The sequence below is a fragment of the Theileria parva genome (genome assembly GCF_000165365.1).
Source record: "Theileria parva strain Muguga chromosome 4 map unlocalized ctg_529, whole genome shotgun sequence".
Classification (NCBI taxonomy): domain Eukaryota; phylum Apicomplexa; class Aconoidasida; order Piroplasmida; family Theileriidae; genus Theileria; species Theileria parva.
In genome coordinates, this window is record NW_876246.1 from 1596853 (window position 1) to 1620592 (window position 23740).

The window sequence follows — 23740 nt, forward strand, 5'->3', positions numbered from 1 at the left end:
TAAAATAAGAACTCTAAAATTATTAATTTCATTGTTTTATTTAATAATAATGTTTTAAATTATTTGTAACATATTTTTATGTCAATATTATCTAATTTTCCAGATGATTTATTAAAATGTGTAGAATGTGGATTTGAAATAGAAATTCCTAGGTAAATAAAAATGGAGAGAGTTGAGAGATCTCCAAACTGGACTACAAATGGAAAAAGGTGTGGATTCCTATATAACGTAGTGGTAACAAATGTCAAGGCGTCGCTGGATTTAAAGAGATCAGTAGAACTAAAGAAATCAGTAAAATATTCATCCACTCAGTCAAGAGATGAAAAGGATTCTGATAACTTTTACAGTAACAAATCAGGTTTAAATGTTGAGAGCCAGTACAACTCGGCCCTAACAATGCACTTTGTGTCTGAGGATGGTACTGAGTGGAGCACTTCCTTGATATACTCGCCGTACTTTTACATCTCAGTTTTACGTGAAGAGTTGATGGATATCGCATTACAGTTTCTGTATAATAACTTTAGAAGTCATTCGATAGGACCAGTGTTACTAGAGCCTTGTAGACGTATAGACCTGTCACTGCCTAACCATTTGGAGAAAGTTGACCCTGTTGAAGGAGTAAGTAAACATAACTTGGCAAAATTGATTAAAATCAGCTTTAAAACTATAGACCAGCTTGAGCGAGGACGTGACATGATAATATCACTGAAACGCCAATTTGAAAAGGATAATCAAATAAATGAGTCAAAAAATGAATATGACGAATTTGATGAAGATGTTTTCACATCAAATTATCAATCAAAAACGCAATATGACACATTTAACACAGGGTCAAAGGATAATGAAATATCAGTAGATGGCATGGGATTAACTCAAAAATATGCCTCAAACTCAGTATTAAGAATCATTGGTGACTTATATGAACATGACGTTTTATATATAAATAGAGTTTGTATAGACTTAGGAATAAGGTGTGGTACATGGTACGAGGTCAGACGTGAGGATTTTAATGTATCAGTAACACCTCTGGAAAAGACAAGTGTACCTCCACTTAACGTGTTTGCATGGGATATTGAGTGTTACAAGGCGCCTCTCAAGTTCCCTGATATGGAAACTGACGAAATTATGCTCATCTCAGTCATGTTCAACGGTCAGGGATATTTAATAGTAAATCGTACAATAGTCTCAAGAGATATTGAAGAATTCCTCTACCAGCCCAGAGAAGACATTGTAGGAAACGCTTGTTTCAAAATTTATAATGAAAGAACTGAGCGTGACTTGTTGATGAGGTTTTTTTACCTAATAAACTATTTGAAACCGCATATATTTGTAACATATAACGGAGACAACTTTGATTTCCCATACGTAAATCGTAGAGCTGAGATTAACGGGATACACATGAACAAGGTGTCAGGATTACATCTGTCAAGTGAACTGTTTCAACACGCCTCAATTTTGAATATGGACTGTTATAAGTGGGTAGAAAGAGATTCTTATTTACCATTTGGGTCCAGAACTTTGAAACAAGTTTGTAAACTAATGTTAAAGTATAATCCGGTAGAAATTGATCCTGAGGACATGGTACATTTGGCCCGAGTTACACCTCAGAAACTGGCAGTTTACAGTGTTTCAGATGCTGTGGCAACTTATCATTTGTACATGAAGTTTATACATAATTTTATCCTGGCACTTAGTTACATTGTACCTCTAGCGCCAAATGAAGTATTAAGACAAGGTGCTGGAACACTGTGTGAAAATTTACTCATGGCACAGGCGTACGCTAATAATATTTTATTCCCAAATAAACATATCCAGAAGGCGATTCGGTTTTATACAAACCCGGAAACTGAGAGACAGCATTTAGTGTATGAGAATACGTACATTGGAGGTAGAGTTGAGAGCCTAAGGTGTGGAATTTTCAGAGATGACCAGGCTGAGAATTTTGAACTCTCAGCAGCAACTTATGATGATCTCATTAATAACCTAGAGAACTCACTCATCTACTGGGCTAAACATTCCAATATCATTAGCACAATTGGGGATAATACCCGAGTTGAAGACTTTACTATGGCAGATAATTCGCAGTCCAGTGCCACGGACAATACTAACAATATTGTTACTGAGGAAACCCATGTAGAACCCGTAGCAGAACGTGTACCAGAACCCGTAGGAACTCCGTCTGCAAGATTGAGGAGGATATTTTCAAGATTTGACAATTTTGATCAAGTATATAAGGAACTATGGGTGAGATTAAGTAGGTTGAGAGACGAGCCTACGGTGAGGACATATCCCAGAATCTACCACTTAGACGTAGGAGCCATGTACCCTAACATTATTATAACGCAGCGTCTACAGCCTACAGCAATAGTAGATGAAAAATTCTGTGAAAAATGCTCATACTACTCTGAGTCTGAGCGATGTCAGAAGCGCATGAGGTGGAAACAGCGACTAGAAATCTCACCCATAGACAAGAGTCAAATCTTAGTAGTAATGCAGAACCTAAAGGCCCGTACGTACCAACCCTCGGAAATGTCATTTTATCATCATGAGGAGGCTGCTGAGGACTCAGAAGCTGAAAGTGACACGCCGGAAAACGAGCCTAAATTAAAATTACGCACGTGGGATCAGCTTACAGAGCGTGAAAAGGGCGCACATTTACAACGTGCAGTAAAGGCGTGTTCTCAGAAAATCTTTAAAAAGACGCGTATATACAAGGAGGCTGACGTCGAGAGTATTATATGTCAGCGGGAAAACCATTTCTATGTGCAGACAGTACAAACATTCAGAGACCGTCGTTACGCATTTAAACACTTGAAAAAAGAAGGTGAAAATGAGTTAAAAGAGTTGATAAAAAATGGTTGCACTGACCCAGTCCTCATGAAAACCGTTAGAGAGAAAATATTAATTAATGACTCACTACAGCTGGCCTACAAATGTATCTTGAATAGTTTCTATGGATATGTAAAGAGAACAGGTTCTAGATGGTATAGCATGGAAATGGGCGCCATCGTGACCTACACCGGCGCATCAATCATCGATTCTGCCAGGAAACTTATTGAGAAAATTGGAATCCCAATCGAACTCGACACCGACGGGATCTGGTGCATGCTACCAGACATCTTCCCAGCCGTACTAGATCTCACATACACCGTACACACACCCGAAGGTAACAACTGCACTAGTTGTTTTATTATACTTAATAATACCTAATAATTATTATTAATAATAATAATTGATTGTAGGTGACAAGAAGAAGAGTGTGGAGTTGGAGTATATGACAACGGTGTTGAATATGTTGATAGCTGAGGAGTGGACGAATGAGCAGTATTTAGACTTGGAGGATTCGGGTCGTTATGTGACGGTGCAGAAAAATGAGATTTTCTTTGAGCTTGACGGGCCATGGCATGCGATGTTTCTACCAGCCTCGGAGAAGTCAGAGGAGCTATTAAAAAAACGTTACGTGGTTTATAATCATAACGGGCAAATAGTTGAGTTAAAGGGTTTTGAGATTAAGAGACGTAGTGAAATGAGGATGATTCAGTTATTCCAGGAGGATATTTTTCCACAGTATTTGATGGGCCAGACTAAGGAACAGGCATACCAAAATGCAGCAAAAGTGGCCGTGTCATACAGGAAAATATTAGATACCAGAGCGTCAGACTTAGCTGACGATGATCTTTTTGACCTTTTGCTGTCCAAAAAAACAGTTAGAAAAGCTGTGATAGAACAGCCGCACCAAAAGTGTTTTGGCATAACATCAGCTCGGAGACTCTCAGAACTGTTCAAAAACGACACGTACTTAAATGATGCAAATTTGTCAATGTCATTTCTACTAGCGTCACAGCCGTCAGATGCGCCAAGAACTGCTCGAGCAATACCAATCCAGACTTTTAAAGTTGATAAAACTGTACGGTCACAGTTTCTGGCTAAATGGCTTAAAATTCAACTCTCTACAGCAATGAGAATGTCATCCCGTGATATCCTCGACTGGAATTATTACAAGGAAAGGATAGATACGCAGATATTGAAACTGGTAGTTTTACCAGCAATCATGCAAGGATTAGTTAATCCTGTACCACAAGTCGAGTTACCCAAGTGGGTCAAACGCAAACAATCAATCCTAGACAACAAACATCATACCATCTCATCTTACTTTACCGTCACCAACCACAATACTGTTAACACTGTTAACACTGTTAACACTGTTAACACCGTGAATAATACGAATAGTGTTAATATGAATAGTGTAAACTCAGTAAGTAGTGTAAACTCAGTAAGTAGTGTAAACTCAGTAAGTGGTGTGAAGGAGGATTTGTTGGATTGGTTGGACGAGTTGAAGAGGAGGTGGATAAAGAGTGTGATAAACTTTAAGAATATACAGAAAAACACGTATAATAAGATAAATTACAACTTATATAAAGAGTTGAAACAGAAACTATTAAATAATAAAGCACACGGATTAGATTTTGATGACTACTACTCACTGTTCACCGAAACATGGCATATACTCGATTTCACACTTGATCCCACCGTATCACATTATAACTCAGTTTATCCAAATAATAGTGTTTATACAGTTAATATAATCAAATTTGCGTAGTTAATATAATCAAATTTGCGTAGTTAATTGTAAACTAAGTAATTGATGAATAGGATTGTGGATATTTGAATTGTAAGGTTTCGGTGTATAATAAGCCGGTGATATTAAATGTGAGAATGGAGTTGTGGCGTAAATTATATGTCAACAGTAACTCAGAATTTGAAGTTGGACCGGACCAGAACATCCACTTGAAGGAGGTTAAGGATAAATATTTCCTCCCTAGAGGGGCTAATCAGATGAGATTAACTGAGGTGGATATGAAGGAGTCGTATTTTATCAAGAGTGTTAAAAATTCCATCAACGCAATATTACACAAAACTGAAGGCGTTTATGAATCTAAAATCCCCGTCACATTCGATTTCATCAGTAAAATCGGAACCATGATCAATATACGCAATTACTCTCCCAATAACGGTATCTTCCACCCACCCACTATCAACTCTTTCTATAGTTAACATATAGTTAACATTATATAGTCATTCTATAGTTATTATATAGTTAACATTATATAGTCATTCTATAGTTATTATATAGTTAGCTTGGTTATATATTGAAGTGTATAATGTGATGTAGTGTTGAGTGATGGGATGGAGTTTAAATCGAATAGTATAAGTTCGAACATATCGTTGCAAACGGTTGATTTGAATTATTTCAGTGATTTCACCGTAACATTCGTTCACATCTTTCAATCCATCGATAACGATACCAAACGACGGAATAGGTACTACTCACCCATTACCACCATACAATATTATTATACAATAGTTTACAATAGTATTATGGTATGCAATAGTATTATATTATGCAATAGTATTATGGTATGTATTCCTGGGTGTAAGGAATGGTTTAGGATATTTGTGGGAGTATATAGTAGAGGAGATCAAAGTGTGAATAGGATATACATAGGAGGACCATCAGTATTAAAGAAATATGATGAACAATTCACAGATATCTCAACCCCAATATTACAAAAATATAAGGAAAAATGGACACAATCCAATGTACTGATTACAGTTACTCAGTCAACAGTCATTTTTCTAAATATATAGTAATATTATGGTTTAGGACGTGATTGGCCAGTATGTGAATCCGTATGTATTTCCAGATTGTTTTGGGCCTTATTATAATCTTGACATTGAAGGCCTAGATGCAGCGTCAACAGCCTGTAAAAATACATTAAAGAAGGTTGACTCATACCTTAACTCACTAAGACCCTCAATCTCCAAAAAGAAACACTTTCTATACATCTACTCCTCAGTTGATAAATCCGAAGTAATACAATAGATTATTTATGTACATAGTGATATAGTTACATAGTGATGGTTGTATGATGTTGTAGTTGGGAGAATGGTCAAGAGGCGAATATTATCCGGTGTATTTTGATCCTTCTGGTAAATCGCATCCTCAAATCCTGTCAAATCTCTTTCTCAAGTATGATTTACTTAGTTAACCTGAAACAACTTATACTTTTAGATCCTCGTTTGAAGAGTCGATATCACTGCTGTGTAAACACTTTAGCGTATTTGAGGAGAAATTATCATTATCGAGGATTTCTGCTATTCCGATCTTTGTTCTACTCTCACTTAATACCCTTGATACCTTCAAATGCCTATTTGATGTCATGTATTCCAGAGCTCTCAGACTCTCCAATACTGTAACTCACAATTACCCCGTTACTTAGTTACAGTTAATTTTATTTACTCATTACGTATGTAGTTTGATATAATTATATCATTTATTGATGAATTAGTTACTTTGGGGAACGAATGAGAGTGGTGTGGATTTGGGAATAACGCACTCGAATAGTTCACATTGTGACTATGACATACAAGAAAATGAAAATAATTTCGATTTCACGCTTCCTGGAATCTATAGATCATATGGAGCGAAAATAACCTTTAATCAGTCGATAATGTACAATGCAATACTGCTGGAGTCTAAAATGAGCGATTACACTTTTGATCAAAATTACCAAAAAAATGATGAAAATCCAGAATTAGACCTATACTCGTCCATCTTTCATCCCAACTCCTTCAAAGTAACTTTTTACCCAGTTTTATGCAGTTAGCAATGGTACCTGTGGACCTAGGCTCTAGTCTTAATTTTCCATATTTACACTTAATTTACTTTAATTTGACTGATAGATACTTGGAACGATGTTGGAGAATTTGATGAATTTGACGAATTTGGTGTACCAGAAGGTGGATTACGTCACTTTTCAAAATATCGTCAACATGTGCAGTTATCTCAAATCCTGGCTTTCAGATCCAACCAGCATCCTATACGATCCTGCTCTATACTCCATGGTATACACTATTTACCTTATATACCTAATACTATACCTTACTATACTACATTTACTATACTATATAACTATACTATAGTAAATATTATTATACGTGGAGTATGTAAATTTCCATAGGCGATGGTTGGAACAAGACAATATTTGATGAGACTGATGAAGCAATTATTAATAAAGCATAAGCTGAAGACTATCCATGTGGATCCAACGTATATAATAGTCCAGTCTGACTGCATAAGTATAACAAAGGGGAGAAGCAGAATTGAAGAAGCACTCGTTGATTTAGCCTCAAATCAGTCAAAATTTAAAAACACTCCCTTCTACGTAAATTTATACAATTGTATAATGTGTAGGTGGAAGAGGAGTATGTGGCGATGGTACAAATTGATAAGAACAATTACATAAGATATAAAAATTACGTCGACGCATCCAAAGATAACTGTACCGAAAACTTAAAAGTACTCGAATTCATGCCATTAGCCGTCGAAATGTTCATCAGATAGTATCCAAACACTCAACTTACTTCTGCCCAGTCATACCATACCATTTACACTATTATATCATAATTATCATAATTAACATAGTTATATCATAATTAACATAATTAACATAATTAACATAGTTAACATAGTTATATGGTATTTATGTGGTAAATGTGTTGAAATAGTTTTATGAAGACGATAACGTTGGATCCGTTATGGCGTAGTTTGAAATCGTATTACGAGGATGAGAGTGGTGAGACTTCGGGTGACGGTATAGAGCCGTTGAACTTGGTGCGTACGGATTTCCAGCGCCTGTTAAAGAAGATTCAGGACATGATAATCCATGACTGGCACCAGCCAGGCGCATACTTTTCAAGGCTTTATGACCTGATTTCAGACACTGAAACCTTTACTAAAACCTTTGATAAGAATAATAAACTTGTCAGAATTGAATTTCCCAGGTTACCAGGAACCACTCTATCCGATTCCGACGACTGGAGACTTGAAACTATTAACCTGCTCCTACACATCATGAAAATTGATAAATCACTCGATTGGTCCAATTTCTCACTCATTTCTTCTTTTGACGTATTCTTACTTTAGTTATCAGTTTTAGTCATCAGTTTACAGTTATCACTTTTAGTTAATAGTTTTAGTTAATATTATGAGTTGAGTTAATATATTTGTATAGGAGAAGGTGCACAGATTATATATGTTAACGAGTAAAAGTGAATACTGCGTAAATACGTGGAAATCACCCTCAAAGTATCAGATTACTCATCTTATGTACACAACTATGAATAATGTGTAGGGAACTGGAATTGAAATCGCTGAGGTGCGGAAATTGTTTTATGGTGTCGGATTTGGACATTATCTCAACCCTCTCATACTCGCAAAATGATGACGACTCCATCTCATACTCCTGGTAATATCCACTATTTATCACAAATATAATAATTATATAATTATTGGTTTAGGCCTTGTAAGATATGTTTGAAGTCGTTTGATAATGTGCAAGTTGAAGCTAAATTAATACAATACCTCGAAAACATCTTCTACGCATATCAAGTACTGTTTTACTATATTAATAGTTAGATAGTTAGTATAATTGGGTATGTTGGCTGGAGGACCAAACTACTCCACTGACCCTCCGAGACCTAAAAATTTTCACACAGATTACCCTTATATACTTAATTTACTTAATTTACTATAATTAGTGTTACAATGTGTAATAATGTGTAATAATGTGTAATAATGTGTAATAATGTGTAATAATGTGTAGGCTCAAGATTATGTGTGTCCTGTGTGTAAGAGTGTGAAGAATATATACAGAAGAAGTAATTGCACGTAAGTCTGATTCCACAAATAATAAAATAATTTGCAGATGTGGTAAAAGATTTAATAATCGTTTATCAGCAAGTTGTTGGGAGTATTTTTAATTATTGTGCATGTGTGTTTAGAAATTGTTTCTCAGTGGCGTCTGAAATAGCCCAAGCGGCAAACATGAAAAATCTACAAGAATGTCTCATAATATTCAACGCCCTAATCTAACTCAAATCTCTACAACACACAATCTACGGTGTAGTAATAACTTAGTGTAGTAGTAACTTAGTGTGTGGTAACTTAGTGTAGTGGTAACATAGTGAATTAGTGTGGTACCGTTTCGTATGAAAGATTCCATTCGTGAGGGGAACTGAAGAGTAATGAACTTTTAATAATTACCATTGCGTGGATCGGTTCAAACGCCAATGAGACTATTTCCCTACACAAAGTTACTCATACGGAGTTGTAGCATGAGTAGTTGGTACCTGATTTTATTGCGGTGTATTTTGAGTAGTCGTTGTTCAGCCTCTGTGAACTCTTCATTGTCAGCTCTTCTCTGAGCGTTCTCAAGCATCATTACTCCGTCTAAAGTGATGTAACTTGGGTGAACATACCTAAGGAGGCTAGAGTTTCCTCAGGGTCCTCATGCGGTGGCTAAAACATAATTACTCAAATTAACACAAGTAATATTTAATTAGTCACATGAATGTTAACGGCAAAATCAGCTAAATCTTGTATTCCACTCATTACACTATTCCTCACATTCTACAACAAATCTCCATACCGTCAACAAAATTAACTATTTAACTATTTAAATAGGGTAAATAGGGTAAATAATGTAAAAATGTGTAAGATGTGTAAAAATGTGTAAGGGCGTAAAAATGTGTAAAGTGATACCATTCCGAAGGGGAAGATGTTACTTTGTTGATTTACACATTTGGTAAAATTAAGTTTAGTAAAAATTAATAGAAAAAAATGAGTATAAATTTTCATTTAAAATAATTTTTAAATTAATAAAGTAATTTAACTCCCCATCCGATGTCGTTTTTGGAATTTATTATTCACACATTAAATAATTAATGAAATTTCATGAAATTAATTATATTTTTATATATAAATTTGTTATATAATTTTATATACACCAGTGGAACGAGAATTACCCCTGGTGATGAAGAATCTAATGATAAATCAGTAGCGTCTTCACTGTCAAGGTAATAATATTACTATAGCATAGGTGTTAATAATGTGTTTAGTGATTTGGGTGACTTATCGGAGAATGTGAACGAGGTGACTGAGGAATACAGCGAAGACTCCGGAGAAACAGGCACTCCCAAAGAAATTAAAGTAAACATCTAATCTTTTTTTAACCCTGAAATTAAAATTTAGGAGAAAAAAATAAGGAAAAACTACCAAAAAGAGTTTGATAAAGACTTTCTCGACGTAGTCTACACATTTTTACACATTTTTACACATTTTTTACCCCGTTTTACACATTTTTACACAGTTTTTACCCCGTTTTACACATTTTTACACAGTTTTACAGTTAATTACATAGTTAACGAATTGTGTATGTTAAGTATGTAATTTGTTGTAGGCGGAAAAGGTGGTTGAGAAGCAGTATAATAAATATGTGAAAGGGACGTATGAGTCACTGGGTAACTGTTGGAAAGTAATTTGTGATTAGATTTAATACAATTTTCATCCGAACATTTGAAGAGATTTTGGTAAATTCATGAAATTACATTAATTTTTCAGGTACACAGGACAGTGCAAGTTTGTTCACAGTGTTCCTAATCACACATTTAGGCGTAACTATACTCTTGAATGTCCTAAAAGTATGTTAATACTATTTTCATATGGGTAGGCTGGGTAAAAGTTGAAAATGGCTGTAAAGCACCGGAAAATTACAGTGGCGAGTAAGTCCGACACAACCTCAATCCCTATAGTTGTGATGATTTAAGGGATTTTTCAAATATGAAACCGGAGGAGAAGGAAGATTTCGCATGGAGGTTTGAGCCACACTCCAAATCTGTTTTAGGTGTCAAGTTGAATGGCCTTGCATCAACGGTATGATAATATTATTATACTTGATTAGAGATGCCAATTGATGAGGGATTCGAATGCCCATTTGAGTGGGCTCCAATATCAGATTCACTATGTCTAGCACCAAAGGTATGATTTATATGTTAATAATTCCCAGACTTATGATGGAATATGCTCACCAATAATTGATATGTCAACTGTGGACATTAGTAAGAAAGCGTTTTATGAGTGGAAATGTAATGTTTACAGTAGCTAAGCATGTCATAGGTAAGGTAAAATGGCGTAGAAAAGTGAATCTGGCAAGTGTACCAAATGAGTTGAAAGAGAAAATAAGTAATTTGACCGGAATTAGCGGAGTCATCGATAACGGAATTATACACACTCTTTAATATTAATTTCTATAGCAGCATAATAGTGATATTAATACATGGTATATAATATTGTATGTAATGTGTTTATTATGGTATAGTAGTCTTGAGTTAGATTTGTTATTCTTTGTAGTTGGTGTCTGTAAATTCGAGTTCTTGTATCAGTTTATGCTTAGGTTTAGAACAGCACTGGAGTGCTTTATATGTTTATTGGATCCTGGCAGTTTTTCAATTCCTAAAATCGTATCAAATATTTTATTTAACTAAATTTCCAGTAAGTTAAGGTAATTTAAGGTTAAGTTAGGGTGAATTTAGGGTAAATTTAGGGTAATTTTAGGTCTAGATAAATAACACTTAATACGCTGTCAAGTGTAGTTTAGGACCCAGTTACTCAGTGTACACAGATAATTTAGAGTTAATTATAATTTTCTCATTCTTAACAATGATTTATTGAGTGATTTGAGTTAAAATTAGTTTAAAAAAATTTTTCGATTTTTGGCCTAAAATGACCCGGACCCAAAAGTGACATTTGGTTCCCGAAAAAATGAAAAATTTTCGACTATTCCGAAAATTAAATTAAACAATTTTAAATCATTCATATTGATGTTTTAGACATAAAACTACCTTTTTTTATTTCTAAAAGTTGTTAATTAGTATAGAAAATTAGGTTAGATTATGTACTCGAGCACCGTACTATAGTACTATTAACTACTATTACTCAGCTATTAGAGCGAAATTTTCCAGTTATTACCCCAAAAATAGATAATTTTGGTTTAAATTATTATTAAATTATCCTAAATTAAGTTCTATAAAATCACTTTTCAACCTAACAAAAACTAGAACCTTCCCCTAAATTAACAAAATAAACATAAAATTCCTTAATTATATACCTTAAATACTCCCAAAACTCTTATCTAAATAACTATAATACCAAATATTTACTATACTTTGTAGTTATTACTGTGCCTTGTTTGGGCTGGACCGGGTCCTCCAATAACTATCAGTGCATCACTTTCTTAATTTACATAACCCAGTCCTCCAACTATTCACCACACTTCCAAATCAACCATTACTACACTAACTATTATTAACTATGTATTATTACTAAGTATTGTTACTACGTATTATTAGTAAGTATTGTTGGAAAATTAATTATTATGTGGTTTGGACTTGAATTGGTAGTTCTCGATGTAGTCGAGTTCAGCTTCGGTTAAGTTGGCTTTATCAAGTAGCATTTGTCTGAGTTTTCGCTGTCTTCTGACCCTCATAGACTCGCCTAAATCCAATTATTAACCGCTAGGTACCTGGCAGAAGAGTAAAAATGGCGTAACCCGTGACGAGAATGATTAAAATGTTAGTAATAAAACTGCCGGGATCCTCCCTGTAACTCACAAACCAACGGCCACGCTTATACGGACCAACCTTCAAATTGTTATTCGTCTGAGCTCCAACCACACGGTGACGCCAGGCAAATTTCTCATCCCTCACAGTTTCACCCGTTCTAGTATCACCAGTAGAATTCGTAGTTCCAGAGTTTACAGTTCTAAAATTCGTAGTTCCAGAGTTTAAAGTAGTAGAATTTACAGTACGAGAATTTGTAGAAGTGGAAAAAAGTCTGTTTGATGTGATTTTGGTAAAATAACTAAAATTCCTCAAAACACTAAAATTACGAAATAAATATTCATTACAACTTCTTAACATTAATAATACAATTCTTAATAATATAATTCTTAATAATAATAATAATATAATTTTGAATGATAATTTGATGGAAAATTGGTGAAAAGTGTGTTGGAGTGGTAAAGGATAAATTTGGATCTGGGATTCCTCAGGTTATTTCCCATTTTTCATGAAAATCTTAAAATATTATTAAATCTAAAATTATTAAATTTAAAAATGAGAAATTTTAAAAATGATAAATTTTAAAAATGAGAAAATTTGGGATTGATGAGAGATTTTAGGATTAATGATAAAATTCGTTAATCTGAGTGCTTGAATTCGGTAATGACCACTGGAAGCTCCCTCAGGGGTTATACCATCGGAACTACTCTAGGCGTCGGATCTTTCGCCAAAGTCAAACGTAATCCACCACTCATTTACTCTTATTTCACTATATTTACCTTAATTTTACCATACAAATGTTATATTAATACCTTAATTATGCTATATTTACTCTTAATTATGCCATACTAATGTTACATTAATACCTTAATTATGCCATATTTACTCTTAATTATGCCATATTTACTCTTAATTATGCCATATAAACACTTAATTATGCCATATAAACACTTAATTTTACCATATAAACACTTAATTATGCCATATTAATACCTTAATTATGCCATATTTACTCTTAATTTTACCATATAAACACTATATAAACTCTTAATTATGCTATATTTACTCTTAATTATGCCATACTAATGTTACATTAATACCTTAAAGTTACTATATAAACACTATATAAATACCTTAAAATTGCTATATTTACTATATAAATACTGTAAGAAGATGTAGTTGGAGTGGATAAGCGTACGGGAAAGCAGGTGGCGATAAAGATAATTGACAAGACTAGGATGGCGACGATGGGCCTGATAGGGAAGCTGTCGAGGGAAATAAGCGCGCTCCAGGGCTCTTATCACAGGAACATAATCCAACTCTACGATATCATCGATACTCCCGACACCATCTTCCTCATCATGGAATACGTCGACGGTACCTTTTACTCAATTTACTCTATTTACTCAGTCAATTTACTCAGTTAATTTGGTCAATTTAGTCATTTTACTTGGTCAATTTACTTAGTCATTTTGCTTGGTTATGATGTGTTCAAGGGAGTAATAATGTGTAGGAGGTGAATTGTTTGATTATATATCTCAGAATTCGAGGCTTTCTGAGGTTGAGGCCATAAGGATCTTCAGGCAAATACTCTCAGCCGTAGATTTCTGTCACCGCAAAATGGTAATCCCACCAAATATTCACCCAACTAATATCTACCCAGCTATCCCACCAAATATCTACCCATCTACCACACTAGTAAACTTATTAATCTACTGGTGACTGGATAAATCTTGTTGTAGTTGTGTCACCGTGATTTGAAGCCTGAGAATATATTAATTGACAGATACATGAATATAAAGTTGGGTGATTTCGGCTTATCGAATTTCATGAGGTAGTTTAGCTCGTGATAAATTTCTCAGGGACGGCGAGTGTCTTAAGACACCGTGCGGATCACCAAATTACGCATCACCCGAGGTGATTTGCGGTAAATCCTACGCTGGACCTGAAATCGATATCTGGTCCTGCGGTATTATCCTCTACGTACTACTCTGCGGTAGCCTACCATTCGATGATGATGAAATACCAGCACTATTCGGGAAAATTAAACTAGGTACAATTTACACTGTTTTATCTTACTACTTAAGTATATAAGGGGAGAGGGAGCTACTTTACCATACCCCTAGAGGGAGCTATTTAATATATACCCCTAGAGGGAGCTAATTAATATATACCCCTAGAGGGAGCTAATTAATATATACCCCTAGAGGGAGCTAATTAATATATACCCCTAGAGGGAGCTAATTAATATATACCCCTAGAGGGAGCTAATTAATATATACCCCTAGAGGGAGCTAATTTAATATATACCCCTAGAGGGAGCTAATTAATATATACCCCTAGAGGGAGCTACTTTACTATACTATAGTTAGTACTAATATAATAATAATAATACTATTGTGTGTAGGAAAGTTTTATGTGCCTGGTCATTTAACGAGTGATTCTCGCTGGTTACTGCAGCGTATGCTCGACGTGAATCCTCAAACTAGAATCACCATGAAAGAGCTTCTGTAACCACTTTATACTATTAACACAATTATTCTAATGATATTAAATAGTATAATTTTTTAGATCTCATTATTTACTGTGTGGGTTTGATGCGATTGGGTCACATGGTGAGGACCAGCCGTACAGTAAGCTGGGCAGAACATTCCCAATGGAGATTATCGACTACGTGAATCAGAATTATGATCCAGACCCCTTTAACCCGCACGTACAAGTTGAAACGCCCAAAACCGTCTTCACACTTGATAATAATAACCTCACATGGACCCTCGGTATCTTCGGCATCAAGTCCGAATTCACTTGCTTCAACAAAGTAATCACCAATACCATATAGTTTATACTATATAGTTAAGATTATATAGTTAAGATTATATAGTATAATAGTGTGATAATGTAGATATGTGTGTATTTGGTGGGAAGGGGATATGTGTGGAATTCGAGGACTGGGTACAGATTACTGTGTAAGCACCGTGAGAAGCCGTTTAGCTTCGTGTTTCAGTTATACAAAGTCCGATACAAGACATATTTGCTCGACTTGCAATTGTCGTCAGGACCCTTGTTCCGTAAGCCAATAATATATATAATTTTTAGCGTGTCTACATGAAGGACAAAAGATACTCAATGATATCAAACTCATACTCAATAATTAATATCCTAACACCTTTTATACACGTAGAATAGTATGCGTAAATGCTTAGAATAGTATAGTTAATACTATAGTTAAGATAGTTAATATAGTTAATATAGTTAATTAGCTCCCTCTCGGGGTATATAGTAAAGTAGCTCCCTCTAGGGGTATGTAGTTAAGTAGCTCCCTCTAGGGGTATAGTTAAGGCATTAGGTACATAATATTCTAGGTACAGTAGACAAGTATAATAGTGTGGATAAACCTAAGATATTACTTAATAAGGATAATGGTTAGGACATTAGGGTATTGTGTGAGTATGAGGAGATATCTTCTGAGATGAATGTGATGTTGGAATCGTTGATGATGAACCTGCGTACGGTTTGGTTAATGAAGAAGAGATTGAGCCTGTGTATCAGCAGGTTAATGCAAATAAGGTTCAATTTTTCATAGTCTGAGTTCTCGCTGAGGCTCCAGAGTTTAGTGTTTTGGTACTCAACCATGTGGCACTCAACATTAAAAGTAATAATCAAGTCACAGCTTCTAATGCAAGTTTCAAAGCCTGAACCGTCAGTGCAATTTCCAGTGGAACTGCCAGTGGAATTCCCAGTGGAAGTGTCAATGGGATTGTAGTTCTTGTCATAAAACTTGAACTTTGCCAAGTCTATGCCCAGGTGACTGATATTCTCCCAGGTCTGCTCCTCGGAGAATCTGAATACCAGGCACTTGGAATTGTTAACCAGGGTGATAATATACTTTGTGATGTCATTTACCACCACGACTTGCTTGGTAAACTCGTTGTTTTCAGAGCTCCAAATTAGTAAATTCGACTCCTCGGAGGACTCTATGATTTTCGTAAATTTGAACCCCTTTTTACACTCAAATTTACTAATCTCGCCAAATTTATAGCAATTTTTATGCTTGTCACTGCTGTCGTTAATGTCAAGAGTTATCGGCTTTCCGCTTTTCTCCAACGGCTTCGGGTACTCCTGGTGTGACTCCGGCCAACTCGCATACTTTACCCTTTTAGACTTTGGTATAGTATTTTCAAGGTAAAGCTTAATCTCCGTGTCGTCCAAGTCAACCGACACCGATTTACCATTCGTAAAACGGATCTTAATCGTGTTCTTCACCAAGTCATATATCAAACACTTGGCCAGTATTTTTTCCCTAATACCATGTCGTTCTGGTCCCAATCTGTCAGATCCCGAGAATCTGTCGGAATTGGCATATCTGTCTGAATATCTGTCAGAATTATTAAATCTGTCGGAATATCTGTCAGAAATTCTCTCGGAAAATCTGTCGGCAATTCTGTCGGAGTTATTTGGATTGGTGAAGCAGATGCAATACCTGAGATAATAGAGTGAGACAGAATAGTTGAGGGAAATATCTTGTATATAATTGTATACGCTTTCGACATCGGTTCTGTACTTGAAGTTGCTGAGGTTAACTCTGTTATCGGTGATGTTGGTCCAGTTTTTACTCTTTGTGGACCATTTGAAGAGTAGGTAATTATAATTCACCAGTAGGATCCCGAGGTATTTCTTGTCATTTCTGTTATAGAACGACACGTCCTTGGCGCACTCGAAGGGGTTGTTAGCTTCCCAAATGACAGTTCCCAGTCCGTCGTTATCAACCGAGTCGATAATCTTGTTAAACAGGTGATTGTATGTGGCGACGTAGTTTCTGTAGTAGCCGGTGTTTAAAATGGTTTCGAATTCCAGCGCGGTGTACCTTGTTTTAGAGGTGTCTGAGCCTAGAATATCAAACTCAAACTCGTTTGAAGTGTAGCATTTGCTAATGTCAAGAGTGATTTTATCATTCCTGAGCCAGAGGTTATTCTTCTTTGCGAAGATCCTGAAGTCGCCGTTTACCAGTGATAGGCAAACTTCTCTCGTCTTTAGAGAAGTGCCGAACTTTAAGATTTCAACTGCGTAGTGGCTTGGATTACTCGCCTCCCACATTAACACTGGGACTTCCCCGCCCTCAGAAGAGTCGATCAGTCTTCTAATTGCGAAGCCCTTGTAGCATCTGTAGCTACGCTTCTCCTCGTCCTCGGTGTACCGGAACTGGTCAGTGGAAGTCTCAGTCTTAATGTCCAGGATAATCGGCTTCAGCAGATGCAAATACTTCAAACTGTCGTTTGGAATTCCGTTATTTAACGCCATTGTCACTCAAGCCTTTTAAACTAAAAGTTAACTAAACCACAAATAAAACATAAAATTAAAAGTAAAAAAATTTTAATCAGAAATTACTCCAACACACCCTTGGCAAATTTTTTAGATCCGCGCCAAAACCCTCACGTAACCAATTATAATTTTTCAAACACGTTCATACTTTAAAACTAATCCCTTTTCACATTTTTCAATTCTTTACACTTTTATTCTCCGATTCAAATTTTGTCAACTGCTCATTTCGCAATTTCGGCTCTCAAATCTTTGAATTTTTTTCACTCTGTCTAAATATTAATCAGTAAAATTCAGGTAAAAATAATTTAACTGGTTGAGTAGTGATAATTTAATTGGAATAAGTGGATTATACGTTAGTGTAAGGCCTGGGATAAAACTGTTTGGCCAAGGTGTCTGGAAATCCCGTTCCACATAAAATTTTTAGTAAATATTTAATAAAAAGTAAAGATGAAAGTTTTAGCGGATCCGGAGCATCATGCAACTTTGAGGCGTTCCAAGCCCTTGCTGTTCAGAAAAGACAGTTTTGAGCGTTGGGAGGACGTTACACACACGGTACACAACATTGAAAAGGTACACGACATTGATAAACTAGGCGACATTGAAAAACTACACATTGAAAAACTACGTGACATTGAAAAACTACGGTTCATTGACCGATACGGCAGAGTTAGCACTTACCGCCACTGTCGGCTAAAATTACTCAAGCTAATCCTCAGGATCATTTTCAAATTTAAGTATAAAGAGGTCATTTTCGACAAGAGGGTAATCTGGTCCACCTCAAACCCCAAAGAATACCCAAAATGCCTATTATTCGACCTCAAGAAGAATCAAATGTACCTCAAATTCAATCAAGCAAAAATCATTAAACTGGATCTAATTGATCCAGTTGCAGACGCCAGTGTGTCTGTAATGAGACCACTTGAGTCTGGTGAAAAAACACCTGAAATCCCCAAAAGAGCGCTAGAAAATGAACCAAACTCAGCCCAAAACACTAATGAACCCAAAAGACAAGTTACCAACGGCTCTGGAACTACAGCAACAATTGTAACACTAACTGAATCTGCAGTAGAAACTTCAGGTGTGGAACTGAGTGGAACTTCGAAAACTAATGAAGAGAACGTGTTGAGTGATGAGATGTTGAGGGATGAGATGTCGAGTGAGGAGATGTCGAGGGAGAAGATGTTGGGAAAGGATCACGAATTAATTTTGGACCTTTTTCAGGAGAACTGGGACGGGATTATAGAGTTTGAGGGTTACACTATGACTCGTCACGGCTGTAATCGTCGTTACAAGGCCATAGAAACTATGATTTCCGACTGCGCCAAACGTCTGAGTAAAGTGCTTGACAATTACTCCATCAGAGAATTGCTAGTCTACGCATTAGATTTCTACAAGAAAGAGCACTGCATTGTTATGAAAACTGAGCCGGGGTACATTGTGTATAAGCTCCAAGGGGACGTTTGGGATGAGAAAAAGTGCCAAAAACCGCCAGTAATCTTGCTGCTCAGGGCCAATAAGTATGGTTTCGACTCACTAAAGGATGACCAGTACGATGTTGAGTTAACAATTGTAGGAGGGATACAATTTGTGTTTAGAGTAAAGGAAGGTGTAAAATGTGTCAAGGTACTGTTAAAAGAGGAGACAGTCTGGGTAAATCCGGTGAATAGTACAGAGTCGCTCAGGACTCTGGTGTATAATTTGGATGACGGGACTATTTTAGTCGAGACTGACAGGATATTCAAGTGCACAAAAACTGATGGGAATTGGGTTTCAACCACTCAGACTCCGTTTTATCTAAGACACTATGCCGACGACGGGTTTGGAGACTTTGTGCCAGTTTACATTGAGAACGTGAGGAAATCCAAGTTTAACCCCTTTGGATACACTGTGGATTACACAGGAGTGCCGAATATTGAACTCGTGAAATATTATGAGGGGAACATTTGGAAGCATCAACTGGGCAAACCCTTTCCCAAGAGCATGACATTTCAAAAGGACAACTCTTTAAAAGCATTTGCCCTTAAATTTCACCGGAAATTCATCGTCTACGAAATAGGCCAGACATTCTACAAACGTTACCAGATTGACAGTTCCACTGGGAATAGTTCCACTGACAATGATTTGACTGGGAATTGTTCAGATGTGAATGATTTAGATGGGAATAATTCTACTGGGAATGATTTAGATGTGAATGGTTTAGATGATGATGTGTATGACCATTACATTCCGGATATTACGTTGTTTACTGGTGATGAGAATGTTGTAGAGCTTGGGTCTGATAACTATAGTTTAGACTTTTCAAAGCGTGACGATTTTACGTTTCTTTACACTATTAGCCCTGAGGTGTCCTGTACTGAGATCAGATGTTCTAATTCTCCAGTTTGGACGAGGGGACCTGGCGAGGGAACCCCGGTTCAAGTTTGTTACACCGAGCGAGATGAAACTCTTACAGTTGCGTTCGAGGACAAAATACTTTTCATCTACGGTGACCTTCTGGATATCGTGGATACTCAACAACTCCCGCCTGAGCTAACTCTATACAAATCTCATGAAAAAGGTGAACTCATAAGACTAAACGCTCGTGATTACGTAATTCAGAAGTATGATTGCGAGGGATTCGAGTATGTGATTAACCAGTACGTTGATTGCACGGAGTTAAGACATAACGGGACAGTAGTTTGGAAGCACAGGGAAGGTGAACCCAGGACCACATCGTTCATTTACTGGCCCAAGAAAACTATCTGCGTCGTTAACAAATGTGGAACCGCGTGGTATAAACCCAAACTCGCCAAATGGGTACTAACCACTTCCATCAACACTCTATAACACACATAATATACATATATACATAATATATATTATATAGTATTATGTATATTATAGTAGTAGTAGGTGTCTGGGTTTACGGCTAGTAAATTGGGTGTATATTACACAGGGTATAACAACTCTATTATATCTTATTTAAGCTTATAACAACAGCGTTAAGTGGTATTAAGTGTTAAATAGTACTGTAATGAGTGTTATCTTACTGTATGCCCAGGTATATAATATACCCTAGTATACTCCTATTACTATACATATACTATTATACATAGTATATATTATATATAGTATATAATATATGGTATAATAGGTATAGTAAGAGTTGAGTGTTATAGACAGTAAATCAGTCGTATAAATACCATAGTATACCAGGATATTGGGGTTCTAATATACTATTTACAGTGTTTTACAACGGTATACAAGAGTGTTTAGGAGTTGAAAGTGGTCGTTTAGGCCTTAATTCGTACCATACTTATATACTAATATATATACTACTATATTATATATAGTATATATATAGTAGTGTTTAGTATATTTATTTGGTTTTAATGGATTTGTGAAACTTGAGAAGTCTTGTTTTACTGCGATTTGAGGGCTTTGTGTTCAGATCCACCTTTGGGGGTGTTGAGAACCCAAACGCCTTTGCTACTCGCTTCAAATCTAACGAGTGCACGTTAAATATATCCTTCAAACTATGCGACATGTACGCCTACAAAATATCAACACAAATTTCCAACACACGTAACTTATTAACAGAAGTAACTGGGGAAATAATACTGTAGAATAACTGGGGATGGTATACTGTAGAATATCTAGGGAAATGGTAAACAGAAGTAACTAAGGGGAAAATGGTGAACAAACGTGTAGATAAGATCTGTATGCATCTTTGGAGGATCGATTGAGATGAAAGTTCTTTTCAATGAGTTTTTCGAGTTGTACTTGTACGTTTGCGATTTTGTTCAGGTTAAATTCGTACTTGTTGATGGTGACGTTTAGTGATTTTAGGTAGTGCAGGAACCCCAACTCCTCAGGCATTAGGAATAAAATCGCCTTTCCCTTACCCTCAGCGCCACGAGCCGTTCTACCCACCCTGTGGATATAATCTTTCGGATCATCCGGAGGATCATACTGCACTATCCAGTCCACCTAATACAAATTTAACTTATCCAGTTTATTCATTCATTAATTTAGTTTATTCAGTTAACTCAGTTAGTTTTAGTTAGTTAATTCAGTTGGTAGTGTTGTATACCTTAGGAATGTCTAAACCTCTAGCAGCAACATCAGTACACAGTAAAATACCCTTCTAAAAATCATATCAAATATACTCAACTATACCCCGAGAGGGAGCTAATTAAATATATACCCCTAGAGGGAGCTAATTAGAGAAGAGGGAGCTAATTAAGTATAAACTGTGTAATGTGTGGTTACGTTGGATTTGCAGAATGTGTAGTAGGTGGTGAGTCTGTTGGTTTGTTTTTTTCTGCCGTGTATTGACTTGACGGGTATGTCGACGTAGTTTAGGAGTTCGTCATGGAACTTGACAGAGTTGCAGCTGCTGAAAAAGACCATCACCTTCCTGTCCAGGTTCTTCTTCAGAAATGTGTACAGTAACATGAACCTGTTCTCAGCCTCACATACCACATAACCCTGCTCCAACCCACTCACCGTCGCACTCTCATTACTCATCACCTATCACATTATTAACACTGTAATTTATTATATATATAGTTTTACTGTATATAATTAAGTATATAATTAAGTATAGTAGATTCCTGGGATAGTACTAGTAGGTGATTCCCAGAGTGTAAATACACTCATAAAATAACTAATTACTGTGTAATCTCGTAAAATAACTAACTATAAAATGTGTAAAATACCATAAATAGTGTGTAAATACTGTAAAAAAGACACATTAGTGTCGAAATAAGACACGTTAGTGTGTAAAATACTATTAGTGTGTGTAAAATGTGTAAACTATAAAAAATGTGTAAAAATGTGTAAATGAGTAAGACTGAGTAAAGAATACTTCGAGGAACACGGGTGCCTTGAGTGAGAGTCTGGCGAGATCCTCGACGTTGGAAGTGTGTGTGGCAGAGAATAAAGAGGTCTGCCTATTTTTTGGTAGGAGTTTGATAATTTGGTTCATTTCCTGTTCGAATCCGATTTGTAAAATTCTATCCGCCTCGTCAATGACAAACACCATCAGATTTTTGTACACAAATCCTTTAGTATTTTGCATGTGGTCCAGGAGCCTGCCAGGCGTTGCAATTAAGATATTAACACCCTTGCAGAGTTTAAACTCTTCTTGTTTTCGATTTGCACCGCCCATTACCAGCCCCAGGGTCTGCGGTAAGTACTTGCAAACCTCCCTGGCAACCTCGAAGATTTGTAAACTTAACTCACGAGTCGGGGATATTATTAAACCGCCAGTACCGTTACGAGGCAAGAACTTCACCTGATATAACACCTCCGCCAACGGTATCAAAAACGCCAACGTCTTACCCGAACCTACCAATCACACATATTTATATAATAATTTAATTGCATTTTAATATAGTAAAAATAATTAATATAATTAAATTATAAATAGAATTATTATATATAAATATAATTAAATTATAAATATAATTATTATATATAAATAGAATTAAATTATAATTAAAGTTATTATATATAAATAGAATTAGTGTGTGATATGGTACCGGTTTTGGCTTTGCCGAGTACGTCCTTGCCTTGGAGGAGGGGAGGGATGCATTTCGCCTGAATTTCAGTAGTCTTCGTAAAGTTATTCTCAGTCAACGATCTGAGAATCGGCTCAGATAACTCAAAATCCGAAAATAACATACCCGAAAAATACTTTTCCACTCCTCCCTCTTTCTTCTCATTCTTATCATTGTTTACATTGTGAATATTGTTGATATTGTTTACATTGTTTACATTGTTGATATTGTGAGAACTATTATTTGTGTTATTTGGAGAGTTGGAATCACGTGCTGTGGAATCGGCCATTTTAACATTTTACTAACAATTTAAACAATTAAAATTTATTAAATAAAAATTTACTAAAAAATTCTATAATACATTAAAATAATAATAAATGAAAATAATAGTGAGATAAAATTTGTTATGATGCGCACAA

At 35.8% G+C, this 23740-nt stretch overlaps 8 protein-coding genes across 8 annotated transcripts; 4 read left to right on the top strand and 4 right to left on the bottom strand.

The window, feature by feature from the left end:
- Window positions 1-162: 162 nt before the first annotated feature.
- pol2 (DNA polymerase family B exonuclease domain protein) lies at window positions 163-8935 on the top strand (the record flags this gene model as incomplete). The annotated part of the gene is made up of 19 exons (XM_061306134.1): window positions 163-3166; window positions 3243-4531; window positions 4654-5014; window positions 5174-5321; window positions 5451-5601; window positions 5666-5872; window positions 5940-6031; window positions 6074-6254; window positions 6351-6638; window positions 6745-6906; window positions 7023-7226; window positions 7256-7404; window positions 7570-7972; window positions 8076-8149; window positions 8196-8309; window positions 8362-8452; window positions 8667-8731; window positions 8769-8813; window positions 8845-8935. The coding sequence occupies 19 exons, from the start codon at window positions 163-165 to the stop codon at window positions 8933-8935; spliced, it is 7119 nt and encodes a 2372-aa protein (XP_061161909.1).
- On the bottom strand, window positions 8718-9706 carry TpMuguga_04g00815 (uncharacterized protein). Its single transcript, XM_061306089.1, has 7 exons — window positions 9605-9706; window positions 9410-9472; window positions 9322-9361; window positions 9193-9292; window positions 9107-9146; window positions 9044-9077; window positions 8718-8944 (listed from the first exon to the last, which is right to left on the bottom strand). Exons 1-7 carry the CDS (start codon window positions 9698-9700, stop codon window positions 8937-8939), a joined length of 381 nt encoding a protein of 126 aa, XP_061161247.1. The 5' UTR covers window positions 9701-9706; the 3' UTR covers window positions 8718-8936.
- Window positions 9707-9769: 63 nt separating this feature from the next.
- Window positions 9770-11170, top strand: TpMuguga_04g00816 (uncharacterized protein). Its single transcript, XM_061306090.1, has 12 exons — window positions 9770-9918; window positions 9961-10051; window positions 10094-10147; window positions 10302-10362; window positions 10392-10431; window positions 10463-10542; window positions 10572-10623; window positions 10654-10716; window positions 10746-10774; window positions 10803-10879; window positions 10908-10986; window positions 11018-11170. Exons 1-12 carry the CDS (start codon window positions 9797-9799, stop codon window positions 11137-11139), a joined length of 870 nt encoding a protein of 289 aa, XP_061161248.1. The 5' UTR covers window positions 9770-9796; the 3' UTR covers window positions 11140-11170.
- A 629-nt stretch (window positions 11171-11799) lies between these two features.
- TpMuguga_04g00817 (putative integral membrane protein) lies at window positions 11800-12941 on the bottom strand. Its single transcript, XM_759361.2, has 4 exons — window positions 12423-12941; window positions 12289-12394; window positions 12066-12195; window positions 11800-11967 (listed from the first exon to the last, which is right to left on the bottom strand). Exons 1-3 carry the CDS (start codon window positions 12817-12819, stop codon window positions 12165-12167), a joined length of 534 nt encoding a protein of 177 aa, XP_764454.2. The 5' UTR covers window positions 12820-12941; the 3' UTR covers window positions 11800-11967; window positions 12066-12164.
- On the top strand, window positions 12939-15628 carry Prkaa2 (Protein kinase domain protein). Its single transcript, XM_061306091.1, has 8 exons — window positions 12939-13198; window positions 13639-13836; window positions 13973-14082; window positions 14202-14293; window positions 14322-14512; window positions 14867-15277; window positions 15362-15527; window positions 15556-15628. Exons 1-6 carry the CDS (start codon window positions 13123-13125, stop codon window positions 14971-14973), a joined length of 774 nt encoding a protein of 257 aa, XP_061161249.1. The 5' UTR covers window positions 12939-13122; the 3' UTR covers window positions 14974-15277; window positions 15362-15527; window positions 15556-15628.
- Window positions 15629-15882: 254 nt separating this feature from the next.
- TpMuguga_04g00819 (uncharacterized protein) lies at window positions 15883-18285 on the bottom strand (the record flags this gene model as incomplete). The annotated part of the gene is made up of 1 exon (XM_759363.2): window positions 15883-18285. The coding sequence occupies exon 1, from the start codon at window positions 17755-17757 to the stop codon at window positions 15883-15885; it is 1875 nt and encodes a 624-aa protein (XP_764456.1). The 5' UTR covers window positions 17758-18285.
- TpMuguga_04g00820 (uncharacterized protein) lies at window positions 17615-20630 on the top strand. The gene has a single exon (XM_759364.2). The coding sequence runs from the start codon at window positions 18226-18228 to the stop codon at window positions 20602-20604; it is 2379 nt and encodes a 792-aa protein (XP_764457.1). The 5' UTR covers window positions 17615-18225; the 3' UTR covers window positions 20605-20630.
- A 488-nt stretch (window positions 20631-21118) lies between these two features.
- HAS1 (ATP-dependent RNA helicase HAS1) lies at window positions 21119-23716 on the bottom strand. Its single transcript, XM_759365.2, has 6 exons — window positions 23304-23716; window positions 22628-23109; window positions 22030-22290; window positions 21851-21904; window positions 21463-21747; window positions 21119-21310 (listed from the first exon to the last, which is right to left on the bottom strand). Exons 1-6 carry the CDS (start codon window positions 23608-23610, stop codon window positions 21137-21139), a joined length of 1563 nt encoding a protein of 520 aa, XP_764458.2. The 5' UTR covers window positions 23611-23716; the 3' UTR covers window positions 21119-21136.
- Between the last annotated feature and the right edge of the window lie 24 nt (window positions 23717-23740).

Coding starts and splice junctions, on each gene's coding strand:
- TpMuguga_04g00815 (XM_061306089.1), bottom strand. CDS start 9,700: ATGAAAATTTATACTCATTTTTTTCTATTAATTTTTACTAAACTTAAT. Junction 9,147..9,192: donor ATACACCGCAATAAAATCAG/GTACCAACTACT, acceptor AACTTTGTGTAG/GGAAATAGTCTCATTGGCGT. Junction 9,078..9,106: donor TTGAACCGATCCACGCAATG/GTAATTATTAAA, acceptor ATTACTCTTCAG/TTCCCCTCACGAATGGAATC.
- TpMuguga_04g00816 (XM_061306090.1), top strand. CDS start 9,797: ATGAAATTAATTATATTTTTATATATAAATTTGTTATATAATTTTATA. Junction 10,543..10,571: donor TACTCTTGAATGTCCTAAAA/GTATGTTAATAC, acceptor TCATATGGGTAG/GCTGGGTAAAAGTTGAAAAT. Junction 10,624..10,653: donor CCGGAAAATTACAGTGGCGA/GTAAGTCCGACA, acceptor CAATCCCTATAG/TTGTGATGATTTAAGGGATT.
- TpMuguga_04g00817 (XM_759361.2), bottom strand. CDS start 12,819: ATGTTAAGAAGTTGTAATGAATATTTATTTCGTAATTTTAGTGTTTTG. Junction 12,395..12,422: donor CATTTTTACTCTTCTGCCAG/GTACCTAGCGGT, acceptor AATTGGATTTAG/GCGAGTCTATGAGGGTCAGA. Junction 12,196..12,288: donor ATCGAGAACTACCAATTCAA/GTCCAAACCACA, acceptor AATAATAGTTAG/TGTAGTAATGGTTGATTTGG.
- Prkaa2 (XM_061306091.1), top strand. CDS start 13,123: ATGACCACTGGAAGCTCCCTCAGGGGTTATACCATCGGAACTACTCTA. Junction 13,837..13,972: donor CATCATGGAATACGTCGACG/GTACCTTTTACT, acceptor AATAATGTGTAG/GAGGTGAATTGTTTGATTAT. Junction 14,513..14,866: donor ATTCGGGAAAATTAAACTAG/GTACAATTTACA, acceptor TATTGTGTGTAG/GAAAGTTTTATGTGCCTGGT.
- TpMuguga_04g00820 (XM_759364.2), top strand. CDS start 18,226: ATGAAAGTTTTAGCGGATCCGGAGCATCATGCAACTTTGAGGCGTTCC.
- HAS1 (XM_759365.2), bottom strand. CDS start 23,610: ATGGCCGATTCCACAGCACGTGATTCCAACTCTCCAAATAACACAAAT. Junction 21,748..21,850: donor GAGGTTTAGACATTCCTAAG/GTATACAACACT, acceptor AATTTGTATTAG/GTGGACTGGATAGTGCAGTA. Junction 21,311..21,462: donor CATACAGATCTTATCTACAC/GTTTGTTCACCA, acceptor GATATTTTGTAG/GCGTACATGTCGCATAGTTT.